Source organism: Rhinolophus sinicus, chromosome 12 (genome assembly GCF_057876585.1).
Source record: "Rhinolophus sinicus isolate RSI-liver-muscle chromosome 12, RSI-T2T, whole genome shotgun sequence".
In the NCBI taxonomy this organism is placed as follows: Eukaryota; Metazoa; Chordata; class Mammalia; order Chiroptera; family Rhinolophidae; genus Rhinolophus; species Rhinolophus sinicus.
The window spans coordinates 3,966,992-3,989,442 of NC_142512.1; the positions used below are offsets into that span (position 1 = coordinate 3,966,992).

Sequence of the window (22,451 nt, forward strand, 5' to 3'; positions counted from 1 at the left end):
CCTACAACCAGACTGGGAAGGAAAGCAGATTAAATTAGGACGGGAAATTCCAGCCTTTTCAAGGCTCCTCTTGGGCCACCCCCTCCTCCGGAGGCCAAGCTGACCTGAGGAGACTGAGGAAGGGCAGGCTGGTCTCACAGGCCCAGCCCCCTGCGTGTGATCACTAACATCCAGCCAAACTGTGGAGAGGCACCGTCAGGCTCCTGTTATTAGCCGAGGAAACTAAGGCAGAGTAGTGATGTAATCCGGCCTGAGGCCACACGGCAGGTTGTTAGGAGCTATAACTTGGACGGGTCTGTCTGGTTCTAAAAAGCCAAATCTAGGAAGTTTGTTGGGGCACTCCCCAAGTCCAGAGACTTCTGGGACGGGCCCAGTCCTGGGGCTTCCACTCAGCCCCTTTCTTTGGGGCTGGAGAAACTGAGGCCCGTGGAGGGGCCACGCCGAGCTCCCGCAGTAACCGGCCAGAGGCAGTTGTGCAGGAGGCTGGATAACATGAATGACTGGAGGGGGCTGCGGTAGAGAAGTAGGTTTGCAGGGCCGACCGGGGAGCTGGGTCAACTCTCTCTCGGGTGGGGCGGGGCAGTCTACCAAGGGGAGGGGCTTCCCACGGAAGGCCTCGCCCCGTCCTGCCTGTCCTGCAGAGCCGCCGCTGGGGAACCCAGTTTCGGAGGAACTTTTCGCGGGCACCCGGCCGCCACCGAGGACAGGGCGGGGCGCAAACGCGCGGAGCGGCAGCGCTCGCTGAGACAGTCGGTGAGGCCGGCGGGCCCGGCGGGCCTCCCGGAGGAGGCGACTGCATCATGGACGAGGCGCCCTTCAGCGAGGCTGCCTTGAAACAGGCACTGGCCGAGCCGTGCGAGCTGGACGCGGCGCTGCTGACTGACATCGAAGGTGCGTCAGGGCCAGTTGGGCTCCGCGCGAATGGGGCGCGCAGGCGGCGCCTGGCTTTTGTCTCCCCGATCCGGGTGGAGGGCGCGGGGCTTCGCTGGGTCTCTGGGCTGCGCGCTGCGAGCCTCGATTTTCAGCCTGTGCAGAGCCTCCCAGCGCCCGCCCTGGCGTCTCAGGCCGCGCCGCGCTCGGTTCCCTGGAGGCTCGTGGCCGGGAGACGTGCACCTCTCGGGGTTCGGGGGTCCGCGCTGCGTGGCCAGTAAGTCGTCAACGCCTAGGTAGCCGCGGCAGGAGCTTGGGACCCGGGCGTTCCCGAGGCCCCGCCCCTGCTCCAGCCGTGACGTCAGCACGGGGGTTACTCACGGTCATTCCCTCCGGCCCGAGAGTTCAGCTCCGCGCGGGAGCTCTTGCGCATGCGCATGGCGCGTCCTCCCGCCCCTCCCCCCAGGGTCTGGCTCTCCTTGTCCAAGACACCCATCGCTTCGGCTTCTTCTGAATACCAGGCCCTGTCCTAGGCACTGGAAGACAACAGACAGACCTGGGCTCCTCACCTTCTCGGGAGCGCAAAAATCCCCAAGGAAACCCGCAAACAGATATGTAGTTGCACTTTGGGATGGAGCAGGGGTGCGGCTGCTTTGGGTACAGTGGTGGGGCAAGACCTCTCCAAGCAGATTTTAGCTGAGACCTGAGAGTCCCTTGCCCTGGGACCAGTTGGCGAGGATGTTTTCCCAGCGGAGAGCATGGCCCGGGCAAAGGCCCTGAGTTTGAGGAAGTGGAGGAATGAGTGCACAGGAGGTGAGATTGGGAAGGTAGGCCAAACGGTCACTTGGCCTTGTTGGCCAGGGAAGGACAGGCAGCGTGGTGCCGGCTTATTCACATCTTTTAAAGCAACACATTCTGGTTGTTATACAGAGAAGGGATTTGGGGACCACCGTGCAGGTACCCATTAGAAGGCTGTTGCCCCACTTTGTACACAGGGCACGCTGAAGCTCCAGCAAATTGCCCTCTATGGTTGCTGTGCAGGTTCAGCAACACTGGCTAAGTTGCACTTGGTTGATGGGGAAACTGAGGCCAAGAGCTCAGGACTCAAACCTCCCACAACCTGAATGGATATGTCCATGGAGCCTGTGGCCTCGCTGGGGTTGGCAGGACAGACACAGCTAAGCCACCCACTCCTGCCCTCCTTCAGCCTTGCAGAGCAGCCCAGCTGGCTGCCAGCCAGGGCTTATCAGCTTGCTCTCCTCTGGGGCCAGGCTAGGGCAGGGCTTGAGTGGGGAGACCCTGATTATGAGGTTTTTCCAAAACAGCCTTCCCATCACTGCATTCTGAACCCCAAACCACAGGTCCTGGGGAGATCTGAGCCTGGCTCAACTAACAGTTCCACAATGAGGGGAGCCTGGAAGGCGCCATGAACACGGCTCCGGGGTCAGGGCTCAAATCTGGACACCACTCACTTACTTTGCCATGCTGTGCAAGCCCTCTCACCCCCAAGCCTCAATTTCCCCCTCTGGATAAGAATGCTTCCCTTCCCAGGGGAGCTGGGACATCCAATCAGAGTAGGTATATCTGGATGCAGCTCTGGCACAGACCTTTCTCATTGAGTCATTTATAGAAATATTCTCCCCCAGGACACAGAGGGCTTGGGCAGCCATTGGGGGTGGAAGCAATTGGAGATCAGACTAGGCCCCAGCTCTAGTATGTGAGAAAAAGGGAACTGGGTGTCTTGCTGGGATGGACATGAAGTTTGCCCCTGCGGCAGAGGGTTTCTTGGTTTTTATTCAGACTTTCAGTTCTTTCCCCTAATTATACAACTAATCTCGTTGCATTGTAGAAAAATTAGAAAGCACAGGTGAGCAAAAAGAAGAAAATCTTCCTTAAACCCCCCACCCACAGATAATCTCTGTTAATTATGTGGGGGATTATTTCCTGTGTGTATGTACATATTTTTCTGGAATGGCTGCACACTGTTGATCTCCTTTTTAAAAACAACTTTATTGAGGTATAATTTACATACCGTAAAATTTACCCATTTTAAGTGTACAATTCGGGGAGTTTCAGTAAATTTACCAAACTGGGTGAGCATCACCAGTTGTAGAACATTTTCATCACCCAGATAATGTCCCTCGTGCCTGTTTACAACCGCTCCCTGGTTCACCCCAGCCCCAGGCAACCAGTAATTTGTACTTTTAAAAATTAGAATAGGGTCCGTTGTCACCTGCTTTGTTCCATGTCAACAGCCAGACAACAATCAGGTTTCCTGGCTTATCCACCTGGTCCGTCTTGTTCTGCTCTGCAGTGGACACCCTGAGGCCGATCTTTGCCGGGGGATCCTTGTTTAGTTACCTACATAGGCGGAGGCTCTTGGAGGGGAATTGCTGGTCCGAGGCCGCCACTTTTGAGGCTGGGGAGCTGGGCAGGTTCGCTAGGTCTAGAGAGAGGTGACTTGGAGGGTGTGAAGGGCAGGGCCCAAGGGTCTCCACGTCTCATGAGGGGAACGGGTTGAGAGCCGGGCCAGGCAGTGCCAGGATGCAGAATGTGGAGCTGGGCTGGACCCAGGAGGCAGTGGGGAGTCTTGGGGAGTGGGTTGGAGCAGGGCAGTGCCGTGTTTGGGTTACGTGTCAGAAGTTTCCTCTGATGGAGGATCACAGCAAGAATAGGGAACTAACTGGGCACGTACTGTATGCCAGCCACTGTGCTGAGCACTGAGTACTCCCAACAACCCCAAGTGGGTACACTTAGGATGTTTATCTTACAGCTGAGTGTCTTGAGGCACAGAGAGGTTCAGTGACTTGCCTAAGTTCACACAGCCAGAACACAGCAGAGCCAGGATCTAGACTCAGGCTGTGGGCTTCAGAGCCCATACTCTTAGTGCTTAACCCCTGGGCTCTTAAGAGTGAGAGTAGGGGACTAGAACAGGGAACCCAGGAGACTGCCCCACGTGGGGCTATGCTGGGGTCATAGAGGGGTCAGAGGCCAGAAGGCTGCCTCCGCGTCCCAGCCCAGAGCAGCCTTGGAATCATGAGACTGAGGACTGGCACCAGAGAGTCAGCCACGGGCCTGGAGCCCTGCTTTGCTGGCCCTGCCGCATGCCCTCCTGCCTGCCCTCCTGGCCAAGCCGTCTGTCATGTGAACAGTCTTGGGGTGGAGCTGCCAGCACCAGTCCCAGGTTCTATGAGTGAAGGCACTGCCCTGGCTACAGTGCGCAATGGCCTCCGATGAGCTCCGTGTCTTCCCCACGCGTCCTTTCTTGTTCTGTGCTTTGGGGTGTGTAGTGGCCCCGGGCAGAGGGAAATCGAGAGTGGTCTTGTTGCACAGGTTTGGGATTACTGTTCAGCCCATGGCAGTTGTCACCTCGCCGCTGATTAATTTATCAGATCTTGCACATGCTTCTAAGTGCAGAAAAGGTGACTGGAGATGGAGGTCCGGAGGGCCTGGCTGAGGGGCTGCCTGGCGCTCTGGCTGGCACTGCTCATTCTCGCTTCTGCCTGGAGACCTCTGTGTTCACTCTCATCTGTCATACCCCTGCGGTCTGCCAAGCTAGGGCAGCTTTCCTGGATCTCGCCTCCCCCCACCCTCTTCTTGGCAGTGCTTTCTTGAGCTCTCTTGGCCCTGGGGTCCCTCCCAAGATGTCTGAGGCAACCCCAGGGGTGCCTTGCCTCTGAGGTCCCAGCCCATGTGTGTCTGAGTGTTTTCTGGGTCCATGCCGGCCCTGCTGGTGGGGACAGCCTGGTGGCTACACTGCCATCCCACACCTCTCCCCATGTGCCCAGTTCTCTCCCTGGTCCCACAAAGCATGGGCCCTGCTTAGAAAGCATAGCCCACTGCCCAGCTCCAAAATCCAGGCACATCACTCCCCAGTTCCCCAATCATCCATGGCTCCCCAGTGCTCCCAAGACAAAGTTCCCTGTCTCAGCGTGGCATTCGAGACCGGCCCCTCCTGGGACATTTTCTATCCTTCCAGAGCCTACCCCTCAAACACTCCCCACCCCAGACACATACTCCGCTCCAGTATGACGCCCCTTCTCCCGTGCTGCTGTGTCCAGAGCCCCTCGGGTACAGCCTGAGAGAGACCTCTCCTATCAGACATGTTCCCCTCCCCATCCCTCTTTCTGCCTCTCGGTGTCCGGCCTGCCCACCTAGGACAGCAGGAAGCAGGAAGCCCTCATGGTGGCCTTGCACTGATGCTTTTCCTAGGGAAAGTACCCTGCCCTCTCTGAACTTCAGGGGCCGCCCCTGGAAAGCAGGAGGTAGAGGCTGTAAGATTTGCTGCCTCTGAGCCCCCTGAAGCCTCTGAGGGGACAGGGTTTGGGGACAGAGCGAAGCATGCTGGGAGCAGGTCCAAGGAGGCAGGCAGGCAGGTGGCTGGGAGTTACCTCTGCCCAATGGTCACCTCGCTGCACATAAACATCCAGAGTGACCTGGTCAGCCCCAGGCAGCAGTCACCTCTGGACAGAAGCCTGGGATCTGGACTTCTCCCCACCGAGAGGTGCAGCTGAGGTGGGAACAGCGGTGCTGGTCAGAGGAAGTGTCTCTGGCCTTATCTCCTGCCAGCAGCAGGCCCTGTGGATGTGCCCTTTGACCCGGGAACTGAGTAGGACTGCACAATATGAGACACATGTCCCATGAGGGGGTGTTTTCAGGGGAGGGGAGAGCCTTAGAAACGGGCATAGGGCTCCTGGGAAGCGGAGTCTTTGAGGTGGTTCCAAGTGTGTGATTCCCCTGCTGGATGTGGGGTTTGGTGGGAGGTGGGGCAGGGCTGGGGGTCCATCCCACCTGGGGGAGTTTGTGGCTTGGAGAAGCCCACTCTGACCTGGAACTCTGCTCAAGCCCCCCACCTCCCAACTGACACCCTAGCTGTCTCCCGCGAGTCTGACCCTCCCAGCCACACCTCAGACCTGCCCCTCTCAGGGCTCTGGGATCCCTGTTCCCCCTGCAACTGGAAGGCTGGGGGCCCAGAGGTCTTCAAATTTAGCCCCTGTTATGTGGCTATAGACAAGTGGCTCAAGCTCTGACCTTCAGGTTCTCATCAGTGTACTGGGAATAATGGAACCAGTTCTTAGACTTGTGGCCATCTGGTCAACTCATTTAGGTCAAGGGATTAAGCAGTACATGACACATAGTAGGCCCTCAACCAGTGCCAGTTACTATTATTATTATTTAGAGCACTTAACCAGGACCTGGCACCTAATATGTTAGCTAAACAAATGTTAGCAGCCATTATCCAAGGAGCCTGTGTTGGAAGTTTCTAGGATGTTCTGGACTATGGTTCCAAGTTCTGAGCATCCACCATCTGGTGATTCTGGGTCTGTGTGGGAGATAAGGGGGGCTGGGCAGGCCAGCGGGGAGCCCCCTGCCCCTTCCCTCATCTCACCCCTGAGGAGCAAGCCCACTGTCTTTACAGATAAAGAGACTAGAGCTAGAAAGAATCCTAGATACGCTGTTGTCGCCTTCTCGCCCAGTGCACAGGCCTCAAGAAACCAGACTCAACACAGTCCCCTTGCCACCCAGCCTGCTGAGAGGGGTGAAGGAGCTGGAGACCATGAGAAGCAGCTGGGAAGCCAGGCCCTGCAGGGAGTATTTCTCCAGCAAAAGAAGCTATTAAGTACAGTGTTGGAGTGGCCGGTTAACGCAGTTGGTTAGAGCGTGGTGCTAATGGGGATCGAAGGTTGCCAGTTCGATCCCCACAGGGGCCACTGTGAACTGCGACCTCCCTAAACACACACACACACACACACACACACACACACACACAGTATTACTGAGTCTCAGGCCAGTTGTCCGTTCTTTACACAAAATTCCTCAAGGCAGCCTTGGAAATGCAAACGAAGCACCTTGAAGTTTCCTGTCACACAGCTCTTGGGGCTAAACAAAACAACCAAAAGTAAATAAAAACGATAAAACCCAGTGCTGGCAATGCGATGAGGAAATGGGACACATTATTACAGGGGAGGTTGTAAAGGGGTTTATCTTTTCCGGAGAGAAGGCTGATGGCTCTAGAACAGCATGCTGCCTTGGATCCACCCACCCATTTCATGTCTAAAACAGGCTGCAGGGAAGCAATCCAAAAGGAAAAAATAGATATAATGTATATAAAGAAATGCTCAGCACTATTGAGACTGGGAACAATTGCTCACCAGCAGAGATCTACCCCCAAAATTGCCACTGCTTCAGGCCCACCTTCCAGAATGGTAGGTGCCTTGAGCCCACACCTAGGACAAGATGTCTGAATTGGTGCCAACCAGCATCTTGTGTAATGGCCATCTTACAGGTCACGTTCAGGGTCTCTCGGTCCGAGCTTGGTGTATGGAGTGGCACAGATGAGGGAAGGATCTGAGAAGGTGACATCAGAGCAAGTTTTGGAGGCGGAATAGGAGGTTGCCAGGTGGACAGAGGATAGCGGGGAGGGCATTCCTAGCAGATGGAATAGCCTGAGCAAAGGCACGGAAGCATGAAGCGCATGATATGTTCAGAAAACACAAGGAAAGTGAGGCTCAGCGAGAGCTGACGCAGTAGGACTCACGGCCAGAGAGCAGCAGTGGGGTGGTGGCTGGCAACCCGCCCGCCCCTCTGAGCTCAGCCCTGTGCTGAGTGCGCTGGGCTCACAGAGTGGGTTCAGACCTCGGCTCTGCCTTGAGGGGCTCCCAGCTGAGCCTTAAAGAGCTTTGTGTTGTCTCCTCTACACAGGCTTCCTGACCTGAGACAAGTGGTGACAGCAAGTCAGGCAGAACCAGGCTGGAGTTGGGGCTCCTGTTCTGGCAGGCTGGGGCTAACAAGTGTGGGCTTGGGTTGGTGGGCCTGTGTGAGCCCCAGATTCTCCACTTGGCACCTGTGGGCCCCTGGGCATGTGGCCACCCTCTGAGTCTTAGTTTCCTCTCCATCTAGAAGTCCAGTCCCATTCCAGGAAGAGCCGGCACAGCCTGGGGCAGCCCTGAGCGCACAAAGGGCAGCCTGTGTCCCTGTCGCATACATGACCAGCTGAGGACATGCAAACTTGCTGACCTGAGTCCTCGGGATGATCAGTTGGTGCGGATGGGAGCAGCAGGGGCAGATGGCAGGCAGGGGCCCGCTCCCTGGGTGTGCGGTGAGCTCATCCCCACCCTGCACCCTCCATCAAGCAGGCAGAGGTGGAACACCCCGGGGTCCCATGAGCCATGTCCTCCCCGGTGGTACTCCTGTCTTATATGGGTTACTGTCCTTCACAATCATGCAGCCATTGTGTTTTACACTACGTAGGACCATTTGCAAATCCCTTGTCTGCCCGTTCCCTGGAGAATTGGTGTCGTTGGCTCAGGCGAAAGTCAAACCTAGATTGGAATCTCAGCTCCTTGGTTGCCTCTCTGACCTCCATTCCCCCTCACCCAACAACCACACTGGCCTCCTCACTGTCTCGACATCATACCAAGCTGGCACCCACCTCAGGGCCTTTGCACTTGCTGTTCCTTCTGCCCAGGACATTTTTTCTCCCACCTGGCCTACTCCCTCATTTCATTCAGGCCTTTTCTCAGAGAGGCCAGCCCTGACTACCTCATCTACAATGGCCCCTCACACTCTCTATCCTGCCTCAGTTTCTTCTTGGTGCCTATCACCACCTGCATCCACATTCCTCCATGTATTTGCAAACCATTTGTCTCCCTCATTGGAGCATAAGCTCCACAAGGGAAGGTCTTTGTGCTGTGCCCTGTACCCCCAGTGCCTGGCACGGCCTGATACACAGTAGACTCTTAGGAAAGGGCAATAGGTATTATCAGAGAAATAGACCTGGGCTTCATGGACCAGGCCATGTTAGGGAGGTGGTGAGCTCCCTGTCCTGGGAAGCATGTAAACAGAGCTTGGGGTTCAAGGCCTCATGCATGTTACATAGGTTGTAGGCTCCTGTGGTGGCCAAAGCTGGGCTCCTGCAAGTTGATGGTGTGGGGCCCTCACAGGGTTTCCATCCTGGCCTCACTGAATACACAGGCCGGAGAATAAGAGGCTGCCCCACATCTGCCTTCAGAGGGAGCTTTGAAGGTGGAGCCCAGGAGGAGGGGAGGGTTTCAGGTTTCCTGTTGGGTCCTGATAGAATCAGGGAAGGAGAGGAAACAGGAGGAATCCAGGCTGGGGGAGGGAGTAGCAGGGTGAAAAATGGGAGGGGAGGGGGAAGATGGGCCTTCTGGGACCCAGAATCTGTGCCTCCTCCTCTTCCCTAGGTTCAGGGCGTGCTTGCAGGCGTCCCATGTGCCTTTTTTTTTTTCAGCTTCAAGTTGTTGTCCTTTCAGTCTTAGTTGTGGAGGGCGCAGCTCAGTTCCAGGTCCAGTTGCCCTTGCTAGTTGCAGGGGGCGCAGCCCACTGTCCCTTGCGGGAGTCGAACCGGCAACCTTGTGGTTGAGAGGACGCACTCCAACCAATTGAGCCATCCAGGAGCTCAGCGGCAGCTCAGCTCAAGGTGCCGTGTTGAACTCCAGTTGCAGGGGGCACTGCCCACCATGCCTTGCGGGACTTGAGGAATTGAACCGGCAACCTTGTGGTTGAGAGCCCACTGGAATCGAACCGGCAGCCTTCGGAGTTAGGAGCATGGAGCTCTAACCACCTGAGCCACCGGGCCGGCTCCCCGTGTGCCTTTTGAGTCTGCCTTCATGCGGCACTCCCAGGGCTAAGCTGCCTTGAGGATGGTCCACAGTTGGGGAGCCATGGCTAGCCTTTTGGACCCGAAGTCCTGGCTCTCACGGCCAGGACAGGGTAAGGCAGGAGCGGGGCTTCCTTAAACTGCGCCCTGGGTGCCTCTCCTGCCTCACCCTAGTCCCAGACCTATTAACTCTCCATAAAACAAACTCCATCAAATGGATATGAAGCTCCGGCTTGAACATTCCAAGTGTCGGGCAACTCACCACCTGACTGCCTAGTTCTAGACCATTCCGGTTGCTGCAGAGGGACTAACCTTCGTTGAGATCTTGCTGAGGGGTGGGTGCTTCACACGCTTGCTCTCCTAGAATCCCCCCTCTGGAGACCAGGGGTGGAGGCTCAAGAGTGGGGTTGAGCTGCCCTGGATTACACAGCAAATGAGGCCCAGAGGGGGTCTGCCTCCTTAGCTGCATCTGGGGTGCTGGAGGAACTGTGGGGCTGGCTCTTGAATTTCCACCCCCCAGACTTAGCCCTGGCATGGAGCTTCTCCTAGAGATGGGGAGTGAGATGGGGGCTGGTCAGGCCATGAGTTCGGGGGATGGCTGGCTCCTGTATGTTCCAACAGGTGCCTTGTGGCACGCAAGCCCTCTTTCTTGCTGTGTCCTAGCTTAAACTGTCATCCACCCCAAGGCTAGCCCTCCTCTTGGAGCCTGGCCTGACTCCTGCTACCCTCAGAAGGTCAGCGAGTGACTGTCATCTTCCACCTACCTCCTCAGTCTGGATGGGATTGGGGCAGAGCTCAAAGATGTGAGGAATGGAAAACAAAGAGGCAAGAAAATGTGGTGAAGGGAGCCGGCCCAGTGGCTCAGGTGGTTGGAGCGCCGTGCTCCTAAGGCCGAGCTCGCCCCTTCGATTCCCACATGGGCCAGTGAGCTGCGTCCTTTACAGCTAAGATTGTGAACAACTGCTCTCCCTGGAGCTGGGCTGCCATGAGCAGTTGGTGGCCAGCGTGAGCTGCTGTGAGTGGCTGTGAGCGGCCGACCAATGACCGGCGACCGACTGCCTCAGTGCGGGGAGCGCGAGGCTCATAATACCAGCAGGGGCCAGGGAGCTGTGTCCTACACAACTAGACAGAGACAGTGGCCTGAACCGGAGTGAGGGGGAGGTGGAAGAAGGGGGGAAAGAAAAAAGAAAATGTGGTGAAGGGAAGAGAAGGATGGGGCAGGAAGGGGAGGGGCCTGAAAAACGGGGGAACACAGTAAGGAAAGAAGGAAGCCATGAGGTCTGCTTTTGAGACTGGAGCCTGGACTCGGGTCTTCCCTGTCTTGGTTACTCAAAGTGAGGTCAGGGCCTTTACAACAGCAATGACTGCTTGTGTGTTTTTGGGGTGAGGGAAAATGGGAGCACCCACAGGTGGAGGAGAGAGGGAGATGCAGTTGTTAGAGGAGAATTCTGTTGTGCTTAACAACCCCTAGAAAGCCACTGAAGGACCTGGGAAAGGGGGGAACTGGGTGTATGTGAGGGAGATGAGGCCGAGTGTCCTCATTTTGGGTCCTGTAGTTTCCTCATGTCACCTCCTGGAGAGGGAGAGCAACTGGGGCTAAGAGGTCTCTAGCCCCCGCCACCCCCAGCCCCCCAGCACCATCTGCTCAGTCACCATGCCTGCCTGCCCCGGATTTGGGGGCACGCCCCTTCTAGGCGGCAGGAGCGAAAGGCTGGTGCTGTGGTTGGAGCCCTAGTCAGGCCTTGCTGGTGGGCTGCTTTGCTTGGTCACAAAAGCCGGAGCTGGCCACCTGGGCTATTCTGTGTGTGTGTGTGTGTGTGTGGAACTCTGACCTCACACAGAAAGGGAGATACCTAGGTACCTCCTCAAAAGACCCTCAGAGCCTTTATCCTAGGACTGACACCCTGCTCTCCTTACCTTCTGTCCTAGGGATTGGGTCCTCTCTTGGCCTCTCGGACCCTATGGTGAATAAATGAGTCAGGCTTTACCTGGTGACTGCTGGGGGACTGTGAGACTTTGGGGGGCAGGGAAGATGTCACTGACCTCCTGCCCCTCCATCTCAGACCCAGACCCCTCTGTGCTGGGAGTCAGGAAGACTCAAGGGTTACCTGGATGCGTATTTGGGGTAGGGGCTTCCCTTCCTCACTCTGGGCCTGTTTCTTGGCAGTGACCTGTTATCAGGGGCTCGTGTGTGTGTGTGTGTGTGTGTGTGGGGGGGGGGGGGTGGGGGGGTGGGGGTGGGGGGGTGGTAGGGTGGCCCTATGCTGGAACTGCCCCAGGAAGGGGAGGTCCCTGTACCCAACACAAAGCAGCCCTTGGCTTTAATTAGTTTCTGGCTACTGAGCGAGGAACCCCTAGCTCCTTCTCTCATTGCCAGGGAGATGTGATTGTCCCATTTTCTAGAGGATTAAACAGGTTTAGAGAGGAGACGCGCTCAGGGTGTCAGTGAGCCAGCGATTTCCCATACATAGCTCCAGGGTGTTGGAGCAGCCCTGCCGGGTCCTTCCCGCCCTGTGCTCACTCCGCGGCACTGGGAACTGAGGTGGTGGGAGCTGGGATGGCGGGTACAGTGACCGCCAGTAACCCCGGCGATGTTGGCACCTAGCGGGTTAAAGGCCGGCGCCCGCGGGTAACCTCGGCCCCTTCAGCACCACGGGTGAAACCGGAGCTTGAGCCGCGGTCGGGGGTGGGGTGGGGGGGCCGAGGCGGGGCCCTAGTGAAGCTGTGGCGCGGCCGCTGATTGGCCACGCGCGCTCACCCCATGCCCGGCCTGCGGCCCAGGGAGGGCGGGGCGGGGCGTGGCGGGTGGGCGGGGGCGTGGCCAGCCGGCGGGGCGGGAGGCTAGTTCCGCGGGCTTTAAAGCGCTGCGGAACCCTGACAGGTGAAGGCACCGAGACCCGCAGGCCAGCGGCCTGGACACCCTGCAGGGGTGGCAGGCGCCGGCCACAGAGCCATGGATTGCACGTTCGAAGGTATTTTGTGGAGGACCCCCACCCCTCAATTACAGAGCCTCCATCTCTGCTGCGAGGTCACTCTTCCCGGTTCCGTAGAGGGGGGCGTCTGTGAGTGGTGGCTGTGATACTCAGAGTAGGAAAAAGCCGGTTTCCTAGGGGGAGGTGTACCAGTTCCCAGATCGCACCCCAGCGTCTGGAGTGAGAAATAGGTGGCTTTCCCACATTATCTGCTACCCCTCTGGGCCAGAGGGGGAAGAAGCAGAGAGGAAGACCAGTTGTCCTGTCGCCCAAGGAACGCCGCTTTTGGGGGGCATCCTTGGGCTCTCCAGGCAGACAGTAGGAGCTCTGGATTGTCCAAATCCAGGATTCCAGCCCTGGATTCAATCAGTTTTCTTTGGGGGCCTCTGTTTCCCCATCTATCAAAAAAGCTCAGTGAGAACTGGGGTGAGGGATGGGAGACCCTGCAAGTGAAAGTACTTTATGATCCGCATAAACCTGGGAGGCCCACAGAGTGTTTGTGTTTGAGGACCCAGGAGGCTGAGCCTAGCACCCCAATCTTACTCTATTGTAAGCCCCCTGCAGGGAGTCCCCTCCTGCAGCGACGTTCCTGCCTGGGCACCTACCAGGAGACACGCGTCCCCACTCTGTGCCAGCTGCCTGCCCAGCAAAGCCTCGCAGCAGCCCCGCCAAAAAGGGTTTAATCTTTTTTGTTGTACAGATGAGGAAACAGACCCAGTGAGAGGGCTATTGGCCCAGGCCCCACCTCAAGCGTGGACAGGGCTGGGGGCTCAGGCTGGGGATCTCGGGAGCACTTGGGGCTCCCAGAGTTGTGCTCCTGGGTCCTGCAGAGCACTTTGACCCAGTGGGTTAGAGAGCCCCAGGCTGACCCAGCAAGGCTGTTAGTCGCCAGCTGGGCCAGAGGGCCTGTGGCCAGGCTGGGGCTCTGGCGGGGAGTGTGTCCCAGTCTGTACGAGGAGGAAGGAGTTAGGACAGACAACATTTGCTTTTATAGAAGGGAAACAGAAGCCTTGAATGGCCGGATCCCGAGGCTGCTTGGCTGTGTCCAGAGTCTGGGCTTGTGTCCAGACCATGCAGAGACACACTAGTTGGCACACACGTGGCCAGCAGCTGGCTCTGCCCCAAGCCTTGGTCTGTTCTACGGAGGAATGGGTAGGTGATGGCAGCTCTGAAGTTGGCAGCCTTGGGCCCAAGCCCCAGCTCTGCCCCAGCCTAGGTGTGGGGCCCTGGCCCTGCTCGGCACTGACCTTGTCCAGTTGTTGCAAGGACTATCTGATACCATGGGAAGCACTAGGCATTGTTCCAGATGTCACAGGTACCCAAGAAATGGCTGTGTGTCTGGGAGCATGGGCTCACGGGGGTAGCACTGCTTGCACATGTACAGCAGTGTGGGCAGATGTATCGTGCCCTGGACAGGGCCAGCCCCTGCCTCACTGTTGCTCACACAACCTTTCTCCTTTCCCCAGACATGCTTCAGCTCATCAACAACCAAGACAGTGACTTCCCTGGCCTGTTTGACCCCCCCTATGCTGGGGGCGAAGCAGGGGGCACAGACCCCCCCAGTCCTGAAGCCACCTCCCCGGGCAGCTTGTCTCCAACTCATGTCGCGATGAAGTCCCCACTCGAAGCCTTCCTGGGAGGGCCTAAGGCAACACCCTCCCCTGTGTCCCCTCCCCAGCCTGCACCTGCACTGAAGATGTACCCACCTGTGCCTGCCTTCTCCCCTGGGCCTGGTATCAAGGAGGAGCCAGTGCCGCTGACCATCCTGCAGCCCGCCGCCCCGAAGCCCCTGCCAGGGGCCCTCCTGCCCCAGAGCTTTCCAACCCCGGCCCCACCGCAGTTCAGCTCTGCCCCTGTGCTGGGCTATCCCAGTCCTCCTGGAGGCTTTTCCACAGGTAAGGGGACGTGCGGAGGGAGGGGCGCAGGGAGAAGGGTCTGCTCTGGTCTCAGGAGGAGAATTTGCAGGCTTTAGAGATGGCTCTCTGCTGCTGGAGACGCGCCCATTACTAGCAGCACTTGTGTCCCCACTGTTGGGTGAAGCATTGCCTCCTACTCTGCCAGGGTGTCCACAGCAGTGCTGCCCTTCCTCAGGGGCAGTGACTCATTCAGGGTCACACAGTGACAGGGACCTGAGGGGCAGGGGGAAAGTGGGTTAAGGGCAGTTTGTGCCTGAAGCCCCAGCCTTTATCTCTGCAGGTACACCTCCAGGGAGCACCCCACAGCTGCTGCCTGGCCTGCCAGGGGCCCCACCCATCTCCTTGCACACCCAGGTCCAGAGCGCAGCCCCTCAGCAGCTGTTGACGGCCGCAGCCACCCCCACAGTGGGCCCTGGAACCACCACCGTGACCTCGCAGATCCAGCAGGTCCCGGTGAGGGGGTTTGGCCAGGCATTGGGGAGGTGGCAGCCCCTGGACCAGACACACAATTCATAGCTGAGACGTCCCCCCACTCCCAGGTCTTGCTGCAGCCCCACTTCATCAAGGCAGACTCTCTGCTCCTGACAACCATGAAAACGGACATGAAGGCAGCGGGTGTCAGCTCCCTGGCCCCTGGCACAGCTGTGCAGACAGGACCTTTGCAGGTGGGTGGCATGGGCAGGGTAGAGGGTATGGGGTCTGCACACATGTGTGCCCTCCTGGTAACCATGCCTGGCTCTGCAGACCCTGGTGAGTGGCGGAACCATCTTGGCGACAGTGCCACTGGTAGTGGACGCTGACAAGCTGCCCATCAACCGGCTGGTGGCCAGTGGCAAGACCTTGGGCTCCGCCCAGAGCCGTGGTGAAAAGCGTACAGCCCACAACGCCATTGAGAAGCGCTATCGCTCCTCCATCAATGACAAGATCATCGAGCTGAAGGACTTGGTAGTGGGCACTGAGGCGAAGGTATGGGCAGAGACACGCACAGGCACAGCCGGGGGCGAGCCTGGGGACAGAGGCAGCTGGAAGGACGAGAAGGACGGCCTGTGCCTGGACAGACTGCACCTTGGGCTGCAGTCTACTCAGGCCTGGCCAGCTCCATTTACTCAGCTAAACTTCACGGAGGAGCCCCTGTGCACCAGGAGCGATTCTAGGCGCTGGAGATACAGTAGTGAACAGACAGGCAGAAGTCCTGCTGTCGAGAAACAGACGTTTTAGCTGGGGGGTGACAACAAACAAGGTAGATCAGTAAGGGTTAGAGCACAGCAGACGGTGCTAAGTGCTATGGAGGAAAATCAAGCAGGAAGAGAGGTGCACACCTCAATCGGGTGGTCAGGGAAGGTCTCACAAAGGTGATATGACAGCAAATCAACACCTGAAGGAGGTGAGGGAGTGAGGCGTGAAGATAATACTAGTAGTTAGGCAGACACTGTTGTATGTCTTTTACATGTTAATCTGTATGCCCTTACTGAGAGGAAGGTTGTTCCAAGGGAAGAACATTCTATGTAGAAGGAAGGGCAAGTGCAAAGGTCCTGAGGCAGCTGTGTTGCAAAGCACCCCCGCCCCCCTTGCTTAGGTGCCCACTTGCCAGGCCTGACTGGCCACCTGTGCTGTCTCCCTCCCACCCCCTGCAGCTGAATAAATCTGCTGTCTTGCGTAAGGCCATCGACTACATCCGCTTCCTACAACAGAGCAACCAGAAACTCAAGCAAGAGAACTTGGGTCTGCGCACTGCTGCCCATAAAAGCAGTGAGTCCTGGCCCCCCATCGCCCCTGGTTCTGGCCCCACCTCCAGCCCTGGTCCACCCCTGTCTCTGACCCTACGAGGGCGCTTAGCCTCTCCTTTGGCCATAAACTGGTCCTCAGAAGCTAGGCCAACTCCCAGTCTGCCTGTCCTCCCAGGGCCCTAAGTTGATTTGCCTGGGATGGGGTCTCTAGCCTTTACCCCCAGCCCTACTCCTTTTCTGCCTACAGAATCTTTGAAGGACCTGGTGTCAGCTTGTGGCAGTGGAGGAAACTTGGACGTGCCCATGGAGGGCATAAAGCCTGAGGTGGTGGACACACTGAGCCCACCACCCTCAGATGCAGGCTCACCCTCCCAGAGCAGCCCCTTGTCCCTTGGCAGCAGGAATAGTGGCAGTGGTGGCAGTGGCAGTGACTCTGAGCCCGACAGCCCAGTCTTCGAGGACAGCCAGGTTGGGCCCTGCACTGTGGTCCCTTTCTGTCTCCCAGTGACATCCTCTGAGCCCCAAGACTGGGTCGGGAAGAGGCCCCTAACACCCCACCTCCCATTTTATAGACAGAAAACCCAAGGCCTGCAGCCATGCGGGCTCCCACAGGAAGGCTAGGCAGAGCGGAGCCCTCCTCCCCGAGCCATTCTCCCTGGGCCACCCCCGCCCTTTCCTCACCACCCTGCCTGCCTCCACCAGGTAAAGCCAGAACAGCTGCCGTCCCCCCACAGCCGGGGCATGCTGGACCGCTCCCGCCTGGCCCTGTGTGCACTTGTCTTCGTCTGTCTCTCCTGCAACCCTTTGGCCTCCCTGCTGGGCAGCTGGGGTCTCTCTGGCCCCTCGTATGCCACCAGCATCCACCAGGGTTCCGGGCGCAACATGCTGGGCACTGAGGACCGAGGTAGGACAGGCCGGCATGAGTACCTTTGGGAGAGATGGGAATGAGGACTCTTGGGGGTGTAGGCCCTAGGCCTGTGGGCTGGGGCTCTGCATTCCCTGGGAGTTGTGTGCCTAGGCCTCTGTCTGCCCCCAGATGGCCCTGGCTGGGCCCCGTGGCTGCTGTCCCCACTGGTCTGGCTGACCAATGGGCTGCTGGTGCTAGTCGCCTTGGCGCTTCTCTTTGTCTATGGAGAGCCGGTCACGCGGCCCCACTCAGGCCCGGCTGTGCACTTCTGGAGGCATCGCAAGCAGGCTGACCTGGACTTGGCCCGGGTAAGGGGTCAGACCCTGGGACGGGGATGGAGGGTGGGCAGGGAGGGGCGAGTGGCACCTAAGAAGGTGCTGGGCATCACCTGCTCTTCCCTACGTGCTGGGCTCACCTTGAGTCTGCCCTGTCCTCCACTCTTGTCTACCCTTCGGACCCCCACTGAGCCTTGGGGGCCCAGCCCAACGCTAGTGGAGGACACGGGTCATGGCGGGAACTCGAGGTGGAGGGATCTTCAGAGCTAGAGGGAAATCACGTGCTCAGGATGCTCTGACCCCGCTTCACCTGGAAAACCCTCCTCCGCAGGGGGACTTTGCCCAGGCCGCCCAGCAGCTGTGGCTGGCCCTGCGAGCGCTGGGCCGGCCCCTGCCCACCTCCCACCTGGACCTGGCCTGTAGCCTGCTCTGGAACCTCATCCGCCACCTGCTGCAACGTCTCTGGGTGGGCCGTTGGCTGGCAGGCCGGGCAGGGGGCCTGCAAAGGGACTGCATTCTGCAGGCAGATGCCCGTACCAGTGCCCGAGACGCGGCCCTTGTCTACCACAAGCTGCACCAGCTTCACACCATGGGTATGACGGGAGAGGAGCTGGGCCCGAGGGGCTCCTGCTGCCTCCGCACCACACCCTGGCCTCACGCCCTGTCTTTTCCAGGGAAGTACACTGGTGGGCACATTGCTGCCACCAACCTGGCGCTGAGTGCGCTGAACCTGGCAGAATGTTCAGGGGACACTTTGTCTGTGGCCACGCTGGCTGAGATCTATGTGGCTGCCGCGCTAAGGGTCAAGACCAGTCTCCCGCGGGCCTTACATTTTCTGACAGTGAGTGGGTGCTGGGGACAGGGCTAGGGTTTGTCTGTCTTTGCAACTGTGACTAGTGGCTCCCTGGGTAAGGGGCTGCACAGGGTGAGGCACTTGGTCATGGGGTGGGCTCCAGGGTCTGGGTTGGAGCCCCTGCTGGGGTCCAGTGTGACAGCCCAGCTCCCTTTCCCCACAGCGCTTCTTCCTGAGTAGCGCCCGCCAGGCCTGCCTGGCACAGAGTGGCTCAGTGCCGCTTGCCATGCAGTGGCTCTGCCACCCTGTGGGCCACCGTTTCTTCGTGGATGGGGACTGGGCCGTGTGCAGCCCCCCAAGGGAGAGCCTGTACAGCTCGGCTGGGAACCCAGGTGCTCTCTCACCCCTGTGCCCAGCTCCCATCCTCCCCTCAGTCCCCCATCCCATTGCTCATCCTCACTCTTCCCCATCCCTTGTCCCCTAGATCTCCAGCTGTCCCTGCCCACATCTGTTTATTGCCTGGCCATCTGTTGTTGCTTTGGGGGCTGGGTCTCTCTCAATTGGGGCTCTTCAGCAGCAAACAGGGAGACAGGGGTCTGGGGGCAGGTGGTTGATTTGGAAAGTGGTCCTGAAGAGGTCTGACGGGAGGGTGTGTACGGAGCAGATTGCACTGTCAGATGGTGGGTTATCCTCTGCAAGGGCAGAGGCAGGGGTATTCATCCACCAACTTTCATCTGTCCCAGAGCCAAGCCCACCTGTGTGCCCAGGAAAGAAACCTTGGTGTAGAGAGGGGAATACGGGGGGGGGGGCTTTCCTGCCACCCCACTCACCCACTCCTCCCCACAGTGGACCCCCTGGCCCAGGTGACTCAGCTGTTCCGTGAACATCTCTTGGAACGAGCACTGAACTGTGTAGCACAGCCTAGCCCCAGCCCCGCATCAGCTGACGGGGACAGGTGAGTGTCTCCAGACCCCCCAGGAGACAAGAACCTTCTACCCTGGGGTCTGGCAGTGGCTGTGTCCAGGGAACTGTGGGGGTGATCAGAGCCAGGAAACTGTCTACTCACTGTGTGGCGTCAGGTAGGTCTCAGCTCCAATCTGGGTCTCAGTTCACACTAGCCTGGCAGGAGGAGACATTGGCACTTTGTAGAGCCCAGAAGTCAGACCACGCTCCGGTGGGGAGGTGATGAGGACCAGTGCCCTCCCTGGGCTCGCAGGACCCTTGCCACCTGTCCTAATAGCCAGTGTCTCATGCTACAGGGAATTCTCAGATGCCCTTGGGTACCTGCAGCTACTGACCAGCTGCTGCGACGCCGCCGGGGCCCCAGCCTGCGGCTTCTCCGTCAGCTCCAGCATGGCCGCCACCACTGGTGAGCCCCCAGGCCCCCTGCCCTGCGGCGCCCTGCTCAGCCCCAGCTCCATAGCAGCTGCAGTGTGGCCGAGTTTCAGGGAGCACCCCCTTCCCCCCCGGCTCCCTGCAGGCACAGACCCAGTGGCCAAGTGGTGGGCCTCCCTGACTGCTGTGGTGACCCACTGGCTGCGGCAGGATGAGGAGGCAGCCGAACGGCTGTACCCACTGGTGGAACACCTGCCCCTCGCCCTGCAGGAGTCAGAGTGAGTGCAGGCCGCTGCTCCTGGCCCTCAGCACCGTGCCCCGCCACCCCCACCCTCCACTTCTGTTCTGTGGAGTTGGGATCACCACCCTTTCTTCCCCATGAAGCTGGAGCCAGGGCTGTGGGAGCTCAGTGAGGGCCTGTGGCGTGGTCTGACCATCATTCCTGCCCTGGCCCCAACAGGAAACCCCTGCCCAGGGCGGCTCTGCACTCCTTCAGGGCTGCCCGGGCCCTGCTGGGCCGCGGGAAGGCAGAGTCTGGCCCGGCCAGCCTGACCGTTTGTGAGAAGGCCAGTGAGTACCTGCAGGACAGCCTGGCCACCACACCAGTTGGCAGCTCCATTGACAAGGTGAGGGGTGGGGGCAGGTCCACGGGGTCACAGCATTTCCACTCCCATGTCGTTCTCCCCTGGCAGGTCCACGGGGTCACAGCGTTTCTACTCCCATGTCATTCTCCCTTGGGCTGCAGAAGACTGTGGGGTTAGCCTGACAGCACAGTACTGGGGGCCCAGCTGGCCTTGCTTTTGGCTAAGGCTTGGGTCCAGGGGAGAGTGGTTGCCCCATCTGGCTTCAGTTCCCCCACCCCCTGGAGGAGGGGCGGGGTGAGTGGTGGCAGGGCCCTCCTTGGAGGCTGCTCCTGTGGCAGGTGGTGCGTGTGGAGGCCTGGAGAGGCGGGCGGCCCCGCGGTGCATTGCTGTTGCATTGCATGTGTGTGAGGCGGGTGCAGTGCCTCGGCAGTGCAGCCCGGAGCCGGCCCCTGGCACCGTGGGCCCCCACCCTCCCCTCCCAGAGCTGGAGCTCCCCCTTGACCCCTGTCCTCCACCCCCAGGCCATGCAACTGCTCCTGTGTGACCTGCTCCTTGTGGCACGCACTAGCCTGTGGCGGCGGCAACAGCTGCCTGCACCAGCCCAGGCCTTGCAGGGCCCGAGCAATGGAGCCCAGGCCTCTGCCCTCGAGCTGCGTGGCTTCCAGCGGGACCTGAGTGGCCTGAGGCGTTTGGCGCAGAGCTTCCGGCCAGCCATGCGACGGGTGAGTGCCCACAGGCCCGTTACCTCACAGTGCGGACACGAGGCAGCTGATGTGAGGAGAGAGTGGGGGCCTGGCCTGAGCCCCTACTCTCCTGGCCCCCTTTTGCTTAGGTGTTTCTACATGAGGCCACAGCCCGGCTGATGGCAGGGGCCAGTCCCACGCGGACACACCAGCTGCTGGACCGCAGTCTGAGGAGGAGGGCAGGCCCTTGTAGCAAAGGAGGTGAGAGAGGTGGAGGCCCTTGTCAGGATGTGTGGGGGCGCTTTCCTAGCCCAGCTGGGAACGGCCCAGAAGGTGTGATGGATGCTGAGGGCTACTGTGTAACAGAGACTGGGGACCTCATGGTGCTTATCTACCTGAGAAATCCCATGCAGTGACTGTATTTTGTGGGATACGTGACTGTGCAAGTGTGTCTCTGAGTGTGTTCCATGCTCGGCCCTGGAAAGGGTCTGAGTCTCCGCGGGTGTTCCTAAGACAGGTGGGGAGGCCAGGGACAGGGCCTCTGGTGGGCCCTGCAGTCCACTGGGTGTGGCCGGGCCCCTAAGCTTCGTCCCCACGTGGCCCCGCCCCCTGACGCAGCCCTTGTGCGCAGGTGCGGGGGTGGAGCTGGAGCCGAGGCCCACGAGGCGGGAGCATGCCGAGGCTCTGCTGCTGGCCTCCTGCTACCTGCCGCCCTGCTTCCTGTCGTCCCCGGGGCAGCGCGTGGGCATGCTGGCCGAGGCGGAGCGCATGCTCGAGAAGCTCGGCGATCGCCGGCTGCTGCACGACTGCCAGCAGATGCTCATGCGCCTGGGCGGCGGGACCACGGTCACCTCCAGCTAGATCCCCGCTGGCTGCTCGGGCGCCAGCGCTCGTCTTGAGCCACCTCGGCGCCCTTTGGCTGTGTCCCGGGCCGGAGCCTCGATGGCAAAAGGCAGCTCCGGAGACCCCGGTGTCCACCCATGGACTGCATTGTCTTGGCGGACGGGGGAGCGGGGCGGGAGACTGGGAGACCCTGGAGGGCTTTTGCTTCTTGACATGGGAGGCCAGAAAGGGCGCGACCCCGCCGTCACTGCCCGCTCCCCATCATGACGAGCGGCGGCCAGGATGGTGCTGACCTCTAGTGGCCGATCAGGGGATTGCAGGGCCGCGCCCCTGCATTTGGTGTCACCTCTTTGCAGGCACCCAGTGGCTTTTCCTTCTCCTGTCTAAAGGGAAGACAGGTACATGTCATTCAGCCGAGGGGGCCTGATTTGGCTTTCCTGGACAGCAAGGGGCCCTGCTCCAAGGCACCTCTTTCCCTTCTGGGGAGATCTGTACATAGTGTAGATCAGGGCGCGCCAGTCTCCTGGCCTCTGAGGCTCAAGTATTACTTTGCCTTTTGCAAACTTTATTTTCATAGATTGAGAAGTTTTGTACAGAGAATAAAAAATTATTTATAATCTGAATTTTGCTCCTTTGGGGAGGGTGTGTGCTTTGGATGATGTACTTGCCAACCAGAGGGGGCCCTTAGGGGGTCCTCTGGGCCTCCCTGCAGCACCCAGGCCGACTTCCCACATCAGTCCACCATAAGGGACTAGATTTCCCCCTTCTGATGTTATGGTATCTGCAGGGTATGACCTTCAGATGACCTGTGGTGGGGGGGGGCTACTCCTTAGGTCATTATGACCTCACCTGTTCTCTCACCAGCCAGCCAGCTCGCAGGGTGACGTGGAGGACAGACAACTCAGTGTTCTTAAGCATCTGTTGAC

At 59.2% G+C, this 22,451-nt stretch overlaps 1 protein-coding gene across 5 annotated transcripts; it reads left to right on the top strand.

Annotated features, from left to right (window-relative positions):
- Nucleotides 1-623: 623 nt before the first annotated feature.
- Nucleotides 624-22,148, top strand: SREBF1 (sterol regulatory element binding transcription factor 1). Of its 5 annotated transcripts, none has more exons than XM_074319796.2 (19): nucleotides 624-891; nucleotides 13,929-14,357; nucleotides 14,659-14,831; nucleotides 14,918-15,043; nucleotides 15,123-15,344; nucleotides 16,013-16,127; nucleotides 16,353-16,573; nucleotides 16,808-17,009; nucleotides 17,142-17,320; nucleotides 17,619-17,880; nucleotides 17,962-18,128; nucleotides 18,304-18,472; nucleotides 18,927-19,035; nucleotides 19,340-19,449; nucleotides 19,561-19,693; nucleotides 19,876-20,041; nucleotides 20,521-20,721; nucleotides 20,832-20,943; nucleotides 21,314-22,148. In XM_074319796.2, exons 1-19 carry the CDS (start codon nucleotides 801-803, stop codon nucleotides 21,541-21,543), a joined length of 3,417 nt encoding a protein of 1,138 aa, XP_074175897.2. In that variant the 5' UTR covers nucleotides 624-800; the 3' UTR covers nucleotides 21,544-22,148. The 5 variants fall into 5 exon arrangements, with proteins under 5 accessions (XP_074175897.2, XP_074175896.2, XP_074175895.2 ...); XM_074319795.2 differs by having other exon boundaries at nucleotides 629-891; nucleotides 17,124-17,320; XM_074319797.2 differs by lacking the exon at nucleotides 624-891 and adding an exon at nucleotides 12,317-12,462 and having other exon boundaries at nucleotides 17,124-17,320.
- Nucleotides 22,149-22,451: the final 303 nt, after the last annotated feature.